The sequence below is a fragment of the Prionailurus viverrinus genome, chromosome B4, assembly GCF_022837055.1.
Source record: "Prionailurus viverrinus isolate Anna chromosome B4, UM_Priviv_1.0, whole genome shotgun sequence".
NCBI lineage: Eukaryota > Metazoa > Chordata > Mammalia > Carnivora > Felidae > Prionailurus > Prionailurus viverrinus.
In genome coordinates, this window is record NC_062567.1 from 76,459,461 (window position 1) to 76,471,504 (window position 12,044).

General features: G+C 42.4%; 1 protein-coding gene across 2 annotated transcripts in view; it reads left to right on the plus strand.

Annotated features, from left to right (window-relative positions):
• EIF4B (eukaryotic translation initiation factor 4B) overlaps positions 1 to 12,044 on the plus strand; it is a 54,009-nt gene that overhangs the window by 14,896 nt on the left and 27,069 nt on the right. For both annotated transcript variants that reach the window (XM_047864945.1, XM_047864946.1), the window contains exon 4: positions 9,124 to 9,153. In XM_047864945.1, the coding sequence (XP_047720901.1) occupies positions 9,141 to 9,153 (13 nt within the window). In that variant the 5' untranslated portion in view covers positions 9,124 to 9,140. The remainder of the gene's footprint in view (positions 1 to 9,123; positions 9,154 to 12,044) is intronic.

Below are 12,044 nucleotides of genomic sequence, written 5' to 3' on the forward strand. Positions count from 1 at the left end.
TACTGGGTAAGCAGTAAATGTCTCTGCCACAGGGATCATGTGCTTTGCATGTAATGCCTACATGCAAACGTAGTGCCTATATTAACCATTTCTTTATTATTTAAGGCAGGCTGCCTTAAATCATTCACTTCATCTTCCTGATTCCTGGGGGCATTTGCATTTGTAGCTTTTGCTGCAAAAAGGAGAGGAGGGCTTGGGAGAGAACCTTGTGGAATGCAATGAGGGAGTAGCTTCCCACAAAACCTGACATTGGCAGGTGTCTTCCTGCCTTTCCTCTCCTCCCCAAGGTAGCTGCTATAGACAGAAACTGGAGAGTGACCCAGCCATATTTTCCTCACTCTCCTGGGCACACCACTCTGGGATTGCCTGCTTCTTCCCCAAAGGTGAAGATTCTAAATGTTCTTGTGCTACAACCTTTTGCAGACATCAGATTCCTCATGGTCGAGAAGACTCTTCTATATTCGGTCCACTTCTCCCCGCATTGTGTTTCTTCTATCTACCCTTGTTCTGCAGAGCTGACGAGGAACAGAGCTGCAATGAGAATCTGCCTTACTATGCTCCGGACAGTACCAATCCCAGTGCAAAATGTTTTTCAGGAAGACTCAGTTTATGTGTTGTCCCTTGAAAGTGCTTGTTTTCTACATCTTATTTTTCCCCTGTGTTTTTCAAAATTATTAGCATCATCTGTTCCTCCTTTTCTGCCTTCTTTTGGATTAAATATTTTTTTAGAATTTCACATTGACTCATTTATTGTATTTTTAGCTATACTTCTTTGCATCATTTTTAATTCTTGCTCTAAGGCTTAGAATATATACCCTTAACCTTTCATAGCCTACTTAGAGTTAATATTGTATCTCCCCAGTTGGAAGAACCATCATCTTTTATGCTATAGTTGTAATACACACATTACATCTAAAGACATAAATTCCACAAGGTTCTAATATTTGCTTTCAATGGTCAAAAGTATTTTAAAGAAGTTAAGAGGGGAAAACAGCCTTTTGTAGTCACACAGCAAGTTCCTATTTTTGATACCCTCTATTCTTTCCTGAAGATGTGAATTTCCCTCTGGTATCATTTCCCCTCAGCTTGAAGAACTTCCCTTGGCTTTCATTGTAATGTAGGTCTACCCACAATGAACTCTTAGTTTTCTCACATCTGAAAATGTATGCATTTGGCCTTCATTTTTTAATTTTTTTTTTAATTTTAGAGAGAGAGAGTGCACAAGCAGGTGAAAGGAGCAGAGAGAGAGAGAGAGAAAGAGAGGAAGAGAGAGAGAGAAACAGAGAGAGAGAGAGAGAGAGAGAGAGAGAGAGAGAGAGAGAGAGAGACCCAAGCAGGCTCCACGCTCAGTATGGAGCCCAATGTGGGGCTCAATCTCATGACCCTGGAATCATGAGTCAGATGCTCAACCCACTAAGCCACCCAGGCGCCTCTGGCCTTCGTTTTTTAAACAGCTTTGAGACACTACATACCGAACAATTCACCCATTTGAAGAATTCAATTCAGGAAACGCAGTGGAGTTTAAAGTTCATAGTGGACCAAGCATCATACAATCACTTTTAGAACATTTCTGTCCCGCCCAGAGAAACGCCATACCTTTCAGCAGGTGTCCTCCCATCCCTCTCATTCCCCACCCTGCCCCGCCCCCACTAACCAACCACTTTCTGTCCGTATAGATTTACCTACTCTGATCGCTTCACAGAAAGGAAAGCACGCAATATGTTGTGTTTTGTGACTGGCTTCTTTCACTTAGAATAATGCTTCATCCGTGTTGGGTAGCGCATATCAGCAGTCTTTTTTAGTGTCAGATGATATTTTCTCTGGATACAGAATTTGAGAGTGACCCATTTTCTTCATTTGGCACTTTAAAAATCTTGTTTCTTTATCTTCTGGCCTCCATCGTTTATAAGGAGCCCATGCCCATTCAAATTGTTCTCCTGTAGGGGCACCTGGGTGGCTCAGTCGGTTGAGCGTTCGGCTCGGGTCATGATCTCATGGCTTGTGAGTTTGAGCCCCACGTCGGTCTCTGTGCTGACAGCTCAGAGCTTGGTGCCTGCTTTGGATTCTGCATCCCTCCCTCACTCTACCCCTCTCTCACTCGCTCACTCTCTCTCAAGGATAAATAAAACATTAAAAAAATTTTTTTTCAATTGTTCCCCTGTATATGATGGGTTACTTTATTCTGAATGTTTTTCGAGACTTTCTTGTTATCATTGGCTTTCATCATTTCAACTATGTAATAAGCCAATGCAGTTTTCTTCGTATTTATGTTGTTCAGGGTTTGCCGAGCTTCTTGAATCTTAACCAAATGTGGAAAGTTTCTTCAAGTATTCCTCTGCCCCATCTTTCTCTCCTCTTCTGTTGAGATTTCAGTAGTATAGCTTTTTATATTGTCTACAGGTTCCCTGAGGATCCGTTCACTTTTTTCCCCATCTTTTTTCCCTTCCCTTCACAGATGTAATCATTTCTATTGATCTACCTTCAAGTATAGAGACTCTTTCCTATTATCTGTATTCTGCTCTTAATCCCTTCTCATGAAATTTATTTCAGATACTGTATTTTTCAATTCTAACATTTCCATTTGGTTATTTTTTTTAATGTTTATTTAGAGAGAGAGAGAGAGAGAGAGAGAGAGCAGCAAAGGGGCAGAGAAAATCCCAAGCAGGCTCTGCATCCTCAGCACGGAGCCCAACACGGGGCTTGATCCCACAAACTGTGAGATCATGACCTGAGGTCAAAATCAAGAGCCAGATGCTTAACCAGCTGAGTCACCCAGGTGCTCCTCCATTTGATTCTTTTTATATTTTATATTTCTCTGCTGAAATTTCCTACCTTTTCATTCATTACAAGCATATCTTATTTTATCTCAATGAGCACGGTTATAACAGCTGCATTAAAGTCCCCCTCTGATCATTTCAACATCTGGGTCATTTTCAGATTGGCCCTTGTAATCTTACCCCTTGCGAATGGGTCACACTTTCCATGTCCTTTATGTGCTGAATAATTTTGATTGTATCCTGTACATTGTAAATGACATGTTATAGGACTCTAGATTCTGTTTTACCTCTCTGTGGTAGGCAGAATAACGGCCCCTCAAAGACATCGACATCTGAACCCCCAGAACCTGTGAATGTGCTGTCACATGGCAAAGGAGAAGTAAAGCTGCAGATGAAATTAAGGTTGCTAATTGGATGACCTTAAAATAGGAGGATTATAGTGGATTATCCAAGCGGACCCAGTGTATCACAGGGGTCCTTAAAATGGAAAGAAGGAGGCAGTGCCTGGCTGGTTCAGTTGGTAAAGCATGCAACTCTTGATCTTGGGGTTGTGACTGCGAGCTCCACGTTGGGTATAGAGAATTACTCTTTTTTAAAAAGTGAAAGAGGGAGGCATAAGGTAAGTCATAATAGAGTGATCAATATAAGAAGGATTCAACCTGGTGGTTTCTGGCTTTGCAAATGGAAGAAGGGGACCAGGAGTCAAGGCATTATACAGATTCTCCTGGAGAGCTTCCAGAAGGAAGGCAGTCCTGCCAACAGTGTGATTTTAGCCCAATGAAGCCCATTTCAGACTTCTGACCCAGAGCCACAACAGAATAAATCCGTGTTGTCTGAAGCCACTAAGTTAGCGGTAATTTCTTAGAGCAGGAACAAGAAACAGATGTATCTTCCAAAGATGTTAATGTTTTATTTAAGCAAGCAATGAAATTTGTTAGACCCAAACTGCAAACTCTCTCTCACTTGAAATAGATAAGCAGCTTAGATCTTAGTTCAGTTCTCTCTCTTTTTTTTCCTTTCCTCAGCTGAACTGTTTACAGCCTGCTTTATGTATTCATGGTGCAAGGACCAGCCAGAGACTTGGACAGAATCAACACCAGAACTCTGCTCTCTTCTTTGTAAGATTCCTCCTCACCTTGTGACAGCAGAGACTGTCCTGGGCAATGCCTTCCTCATGGCAGAAATGTGGCAGGTTTCTTCAGTACCCTGGTCCACACCAGGCTGTAATATCCCCTGTTGGTACCTTTTTCCAAGTTTCAGCCCTCCTCCAAAATGTTTGCCTTTATTCCACAGCTTTCAGATAGTTGTGGGTTTTCTAAATTTTTGTCCAGAGTTTACTTTTATCTATGAGAGAGTTGATCCTCTGCCATTTACCATGCCAGAAACAGAACCCCTGTATAACGTTGATATATATTTAAAGCTAACCTGGGGCGCCTGGGTGGCTCAGTCGGTTAAGCGTCCGACTTCGGCTCAGGTCGTGATCTCGCAGTTCGTGGGTTTGAGCCCCGCATCAGGCTCTGTGCTGACAGCCTGGAGCCTGCTTCGGATTCTGTGTCTCCTCTCTCTGTTCCTCCCCTGCTCACACACTCTCTCTCTCTCTCTCTCTCTCTCTCTCTCTCTCTCTCTCTCTCAAAAATAAATAAAGATTTAAAAAATAACTTAAAGCGAAACTGACACAGTCAACACTCAGTGATAGAAACTTTTATTTTGGAGAAATACATATCTTTAAAGCACTGATATATTTTGCTTAGATTGTGAGGACATAAAGTGGCAAACAACGATCATTTGATTATTTCAGCTACCCAAGATTAACAAAACAGAAGTAACTGGTATATGAACCATATTCCATTATTAATGGATTGGCTTAGTCCTGGTTATCTGAGGAATGTTTTTGCCAGTTTCCCTAGGAGGAAGATCATAATATCCACAATCAGCATCACAGATTCATAAAATGACAAAATTAAAAAAAAATCTTTGAAATAATCTAATTTAATGCCTTTGTTTTACAGATTAAAAAACTAAGGCTTGGAGAAGACAAAGGGAATGCTTTAACTAAAGCTTATTAGTGTAACTGAGATTTTAAAAAGGTCAAGCTTCTATATATAATTATTTATAAATATATATATTAGAAAAAGGGTAGTTTTCCAAAAAAAAAAAAATGTAGACAATTTCAATGACAATTGTAAGGACAATCGTAAGAACCTGAAATACTAAATTAAGCCAACTAGTTTAGTGAATTCAGACTCCAGAAAACAAATATAAACTTACATGCATTTGCTTGTTTGTTTTATTTTTAACTTAGTTTCCAAACATTTTTCAGTTTTGACTAGTCAGTCTAAAGGGAGAAATCTTTTTTGCTTTTTTCCTGTGGAAGAAGCCACTGCTTTTAAGGGCTATGTTTTCCAGTTCAATGAACAATAAATATATCCAGGCATATAAGTGTATAATATGCATTATGAGAACTTCTTGAAATCTCCTGAATGAATGTAAATTTCTTGAAAATCTAACTTTAGCACCAGCAAATACATATTGAGCACCAAGAGTGTTCCAGAGGGGCGCCTGGGTGGCTCAGTCGGTTAAGCGTCTGATTTCAACTCAGGTCACGATCTCGCTGTCTGTGAGTTCAAGCCCCGCGTCGAGCTCTGTGCTGACAGCTCAGAGCCTGGAGCCTGTTTCAGATTCTGTGTCTCCCTCTCTCTCTGACCCTCCCCCGTTCATGCTCTGTCTCTCTCTGTCTCAAAAATAAACGTTAAAAAAAATTTTTTTTTAATTAAAAAAAATAAAATTGTTAAGGTGTGTTTAAAAAAAAAAAAAAGTGTTCCAGATGCTAATGCATGAAAATCGCAAAGATAATCAAAATGGATGCAACCCGGAGGAGTTGATAGACCAGGAGAGAAGGCAGTTCAAGAAGGAAGGTGACAAGTGTCAAAAGGAAGGTGCAGACAGTCCTGGTGGGGTTCTGAGAAAGGCTCAGGAAAGGCTTCCTAGAAAAGGTGACATTTGAAGAGCCCTTAAAGGATAGATTTTATTGGTGACCCATTTGGTAGTGAAAGAGGAAAGAGTATTCCAGGCAGAGAGAAGAGCAAAAAGACTCAACATTAGGAAAGCACTGGGTATCCACGACTGGAACATGACCTTAGACAAAGAAGGATAATAGGAAGTAAGTATGAACCAGGAATTTGTGACTGGAGTATATACAACCTTGCATGTCTGCCTCGGCTATAGAGTCATGGAAGGTAGTCAGCAGGGGAATGTTTTCAGACCAATGCTTTAGGAAAATAAATCTGGTAGCTACTTACCACATGGACTGAGGCAGGAATGTCTATAGTCAAGAAGACTCATTAAGAACTAATGTAGTGGTCAGGGTGAGAAATGACAAGGGAAACAACAGGAATGTGGAAAAGAGGATACGAACATGAGACGCTGCAAATGTCAGGACTTGGCATTTTTGATATCAAAACAAGTGATTTTTGGTAACGAATTTCTGACCCACAGAAACTGAGACAATAAATGTTTATCATTTTATGCCAGTAAGTTTCAGAGTAATTCATTATAGAGCAATGGATAATTAACAGTTTATTCCTTCTGGATTTCTTCAGAACAAATGATACCAAGTGGTTGCCATAGACTTATTTTTTTTAACAGTTTTATTTTTTAAGAAGTCCTTGGGAAACTGGAAAGAACATGGACCTGAGAGACAGCTCTGGGTTTGCAGCTCTGCCACTTGTTGGCTGTGTGTACTTGGGTTAGGTACACATTGTTTCTGAGCTTCAGAGTCATTATCTAAAAACAGGATTAAGGGGCACCCGGGTGGCTTAATTAGTTAAGTATCTGACTCTTGGTTTCGGCTCAGGTCAGGATCTCCCGTTCGTGGGTTGGAGCCCCATGTCGGGCTCTGTGCTGATGGTGTGGAGCCTGCTTGGGATTCTCCCTGCTCCTTCCCCAGCCAAAATAAATAAGTAAACGTAAAAAAATTAAAACAGGGTTAATATTTACCTTAAAGGGCCACCGTGAGGACTAAATAAGCTAGCCTGTTAACTGCTTGATATAACCCTAGGATATATTAGGTGCTTGGTAACAAAAAGTCTCTCCCTACCCCCCATGTCCCAACCTCATCTAGCTTTTCTGTGAACTTTCTGAAATCTACAATCCCCAATAGCCAAAGCATTTTTCCATAATTCCTGAATATCATTCCCTTTTAGTGATCCGAACCAGAAGAAATACAAAATCTCAGGCTTACCCCAGTCCTACTGAACCGGAATCTGACTTTTAACAAATTCCCCAGATGATATGTGTAAATTCATCAAAACATGAGAAGTACTGGACTAGTACATATCTCAAACTTAATATGGGCAAAACAGAGCCCACACACCTCTCCAAACCTGCTTCACCACAGGCTTTGCCACCTAAGTAAATGGTATCATCCGGGTGTTCATGCCAAAAACATGAAGTCAGATTTGATAGTTCCTTCTCCTGTGCTCTTCACATCTAATCAATCCTCAAATCTAATTCCAAAATATATCTGCATCTGTCTCTTTCCATCCCCACACTCACATCTAAGGCACCAACTTCTGTCACCAGGATTACAGCAACAAGGTCAACTTATCCAGTAGGTACAGCAGGCACAGTGCCTGGGCTCTACTGTACTTTTAGGGGCCCTCAAACACATTTTATCGTAAAATTATAATAAAAATTAAATGTTTAGTTCAAAAAATGTTTCAACGTATAATATTAGTATACTGGTCTTTACCCCAACAGTCATAAAATGTAATTTTATCAATAATTCTGATAAGTTCTTACATATACACTCATGTAACTACCACCTACAGCAAGACACTAAGTAATCCTTTTCAAAATTTCATTTCAAGTCATGACATTCCTTTGCATACAGTCTTTCCATGCTTTCCCAACCCACCTGGAATAAGAGCCAAACTCCTAAACCTCGTTTACAAAGGCTCACATGATTCAACCCCTAACACTGTCTCAACCTTCACCTTGTACCACTCTTCTCCTGCTCCTCTCATACCCCAGCCTTTAAATTCCTCAGCTTGCCAAGATGGTCGTGCCCTGGAGCTTATGACCTAGCTGTGCATCCTCTACCTTCTCCTAAAGCTCTTCCTAAAGACATACACAGGGCTGGCTATTTGTAATCCAGATGTTTAAATGTCAATTCCCCAGAGGCCTTTCCTGACCAGGCAATATAAAGGTGTACCCAGGAGTGCCTGAACGGCTCAGTTGGTTGAGCATCTGACTCCCACTCAGGTCATGATCTCACAGGTCAAGTTCAAGCCCCACATTGGGCTCATTGCTGTCGGCACAGAGCCTGCTTCAGATCCTCTCTGTCCGCCTCTCTGCTCCTCTCGTGCTCATGCTCTATCAAAAATAAACATTAAAAAATAACAATAAAATTTTAAAAATTCAGTTGCACCCAATCATCTTTTAATAAAATCACCTTAATTATCTGCAGGGTGCTTATTTATAACATTTATTCACTGCTTATTGTCTGTCTTTCCCTCAGTGGACCATTCATTACATCCTTTGGAGCTGTGCTTTCTGTTGTATCAAAAAATGCCAATAAACAGTGCCTGACAGAAGGTGGTCGCTCAATGATAATTCTCGTTGAATAAAATACTAATACAGCATATAAATAATATGTAATAAAACGTAGCATTAACTAGAGAAAGCACGGATAGCACTTGGCTGTGAAATCATAGCGCCTGGATTTGACTAAACCTAGCCCATAAAATGAAAGACTAAATGAGGTAAAAGTTCGTGGTAATTAAATGTTCGATATTTGTTATTCTTATTTCTTCTAAACATGCCCAATTAAAACCATCCTTATGCAAGATATTGGATTTGTTTTGCTTTACCAGAAAGTTACTTTTTTTAAAGCTCAGTAAATTAACCACATATGTCTTCACACGTGGAAAATAAAAAGAAAACAAACTTAGAATCTCCCCTTTTATAAAGTCAATTGTGGCACTCCCATTCCGGGTTCCAGCCCGCCTCCATTCGGTCCCAGACAACTGGGGCCCGGGGGCCCCGCCCCTTCCGCTTACCCGCCTGGCAGGAAGTCGGCCGATCGGGAAACCCGCCCCTTCGCGCGCAGTCCTACGTAAAGCGAGGGGTTTCGCGACAGCCCAGGCCCCCCCGCTTTGGCCACATGTCGCGAAGGTCTTCCCGTCGGACGTCGCACCACCTCCTCGCGCTGCTTTACGAACCTAGAGCAGCACTGCCCCGCCTCCTGTCTCCCTCCTCACTTCCCCGCCCCCTCCCAGTTTCGCGTCTCCCAGCCCGACGCTCCCGCTATAATCACGTGATTGCCTCATCCGGGTCCTTTGCGTTCTCTCTCCCTCTCCCAACATGGCGGCCTCAGGTGAGTGAGCGGCCGAGCGCGGCCAAGGACCAGGCTCATTAGCTACTCTCTGAGCCTGATCCACTTATTCCCTGGAGTCGGGGAGCGGGCGGCACCGCTTTCCTTCGGACTCTGGGGCTGCGGCAGGCTGGCGGCTTGGCCATGTTAGGTTATCGCCTCGGGATGTTTGGGGGGAGGGGAACGTGTCCTTCCCCTCCCCCCTCACACTCTTTTCACCCCGTCAGCGCGAGGTTGGAGCGGGGAGTAATGGCTTGAGTTGGAGTGATGCGGCGCAGAAAGATCTGTGGGAGGCGTGAGGCCTTCTCATAGACGTGAAGCACTGTGTCCGCGTGGAGGAAGGAAGGAGGCGGTTGGCGCGCGGACGGGTGCACACTAGACTACGTCTCCGAGGCGCGAGGCCGTAGCGGACGGGAGTGGGGGCAGGGGAATAAAGAGGGGGGGCAGTTAGAACACGAGCGCGAGTCGGTGGAGGGGCGGGGGAAGGCGACGACGCGCGTGCGCGGTGAGAGAGAGGAGGGTAGCGGCGACCGGCGCGCCTTAAAAGCACGCGCGAGAGTCCAGATGGGAAGGTATACGTGCATGTGTTGCCTTCCCTTATGTCCTTCCACTCTCTGCTGTTCCCTTTTTAGAGTGTGGCCTGGCCCATGTATTCTTCTAAGGGTAAATCTGTAACGCTTGGAGGTTGAAGCCGCTGGAGTTAGGTGGGGGTGGGGAACCCAGTGTGGCGCGCCCACGTGTTGGAGGAGAAAAAGCAAGGATGGAGACCTGTATTTCCTCTAGGGTTTTTTTCTTAGTACGTATTTACTGACCGCAAACTATAAGCTAGGCATAGTTCTAGCTTGGGGATGGATAAAATGGTGAACAAGGTTAGATCCCTTGACAGCTTCCATTTTGGTTTATTTGGATAGCTCCGACGGTAGAGTTCAGCTTTATTTATTTGTTTTAAAGATAACTGCACAACTCCTGGGGAGTAGTTTTAAAATAATAACTAGTGGATAGAGTAGGTTTCCTTTTTGGACGCGTTTGGAGTAAGGAATACCAGTGTCCTTCAAGTCCGCTTGCTTTTCTCATTGGCATTGGGGGGTGTGGAGCATTTTCAGCATTCATTTTAGTTTGGGGGATAATATGTTTTCTTTCCCCCGCATGATCATATATTGTATGAAACATTGCTCGAACCCCTGCTATCTCTGGACACTCCTTTCTCACCAAGAATTTCCTCTCTATTAACCTAGGCTAAGAATTATGTGTGTTTTTGGAATATGTTGAGGGAATTGAAGTGTGTTTGAACATAATGACTTTTATGGATGTAGCACTTGACAGTTGACCAGGCATTTTTGTGTTGTGTTGTCTCATTTGATCCTCTGAGATAATGTAGGCAGATGGTGGTGTCTCCCAGCTGAGAAAAATGAAATTATTTGTTCAAGGTCACATGGCTGCAGGTAGCAGAGCAAGGTTGAAATCTTTGAGACTCCTGACTCTTATCTGCTGTCAACTTGGAAGTAACAAGGTTGGCTTCTATGTCATCACATTTTGGGGATCTACCCAAAAACTTCATCTAAATTAGAGTACTTACTTGGCCTGAATTTGCCATCTTGGCAGCTGTCATAATTTAGTGAAAAGCTTGTATTCCCTTTCACCATAACTTGTAGCACTTTTAAGATTGGAAGACATATTAGCAATCTGTGCCCTTCATTTTACAGAATTGAGTGAAATCTGGACTGGTTAAAGGAATTTGCTTAGTGATGTCCCCTTCTCCTGTTCTTCCACATTTACTCTACCCCCTTCGAAGCCCTCATCTCCTGTCTTTAATTTGGTTCCGTAAATCTTTTTAGCTTTGTAGTATACGTAAAGGGACACTATACTAGTATCTGAGAGAACAAGGTTACATCTGACAGTCTGTCCTTGAGGAATTGGGGATTTGTCAAATTTCTTTTCCAACTTTGAAACTTTTCCTGTCATTGATTTTGTTGAGTGGCCAATGTTCCCAGATATGGCTGTGTTAATGAGACTATTCTTGGGGCACCTGGGTGTCTCATTTGGTTGAAGCATCCAACTTCGCTTTAGGTCATGATCTCACAGCTCCTGGGTTCCAGCCCCATATCGGACTCTGCCGACAGCTCAGAGCCTAGAGCCTGCTTCAGGTTCTGTGTCTCCCTCTCTTTCTGCCCTTCCCCAGCTCACGCTTTGTCTCTCTCTCAAAAGTAAATAAAAGTTCACAGTCCTCTTGTAAATGAGACGGAAAAATTCTTCACAGCAATACCAGTGTCCACTTGAACCATTATTGATTTTCAAGAAGTGAAAGTGCCCAGGAGCAGGTTACTGAAATGCTGTCTTTACTGACAGGGAATCAAATGTGTTTGATATAGGTTAACATTTTTTGAGACAAATGCTTTCAAATTGGAAATCGTGCTTGTATGCACAGAACACCTTTAATTTACCTAACTTAAAAATTCCATGTGTGTCATCTTGTTTATTTTCACGGGGAGAGGATGGTGTCCCAATAGTTTTTTTCATACAGTGCTGGTCCTTATAGTTCAAAATAGTTTCATTATATGCTGTTCACATACAGGTTTCCCTTGCTACCCAAAAGTAAAGTAGAGCATTTTGTGTTTTGTTTTAGTTTTAGTTTTATTTGAGAGAGAGTTGGGAGGGAAAGGGGCAGAGGGAAGAGAATCCCAAGGAGACTCCATGCTCAGTGCAGAGCCCAACACGGGGCTTGATCATATGACTCTGGGATCTTGACCTGAGCTGAAATCAAGAGCCAGATACCCCAAAAGTAGAGTATTTTGTAAGTTGAAGTAAAATAAAGCAAAGAAGCAATTACCATTAGTTTTTAATGATTTTTTTTTTTTTTTTAGCATTCCCGAACCCAAAAAATAATCTCAAGGTTT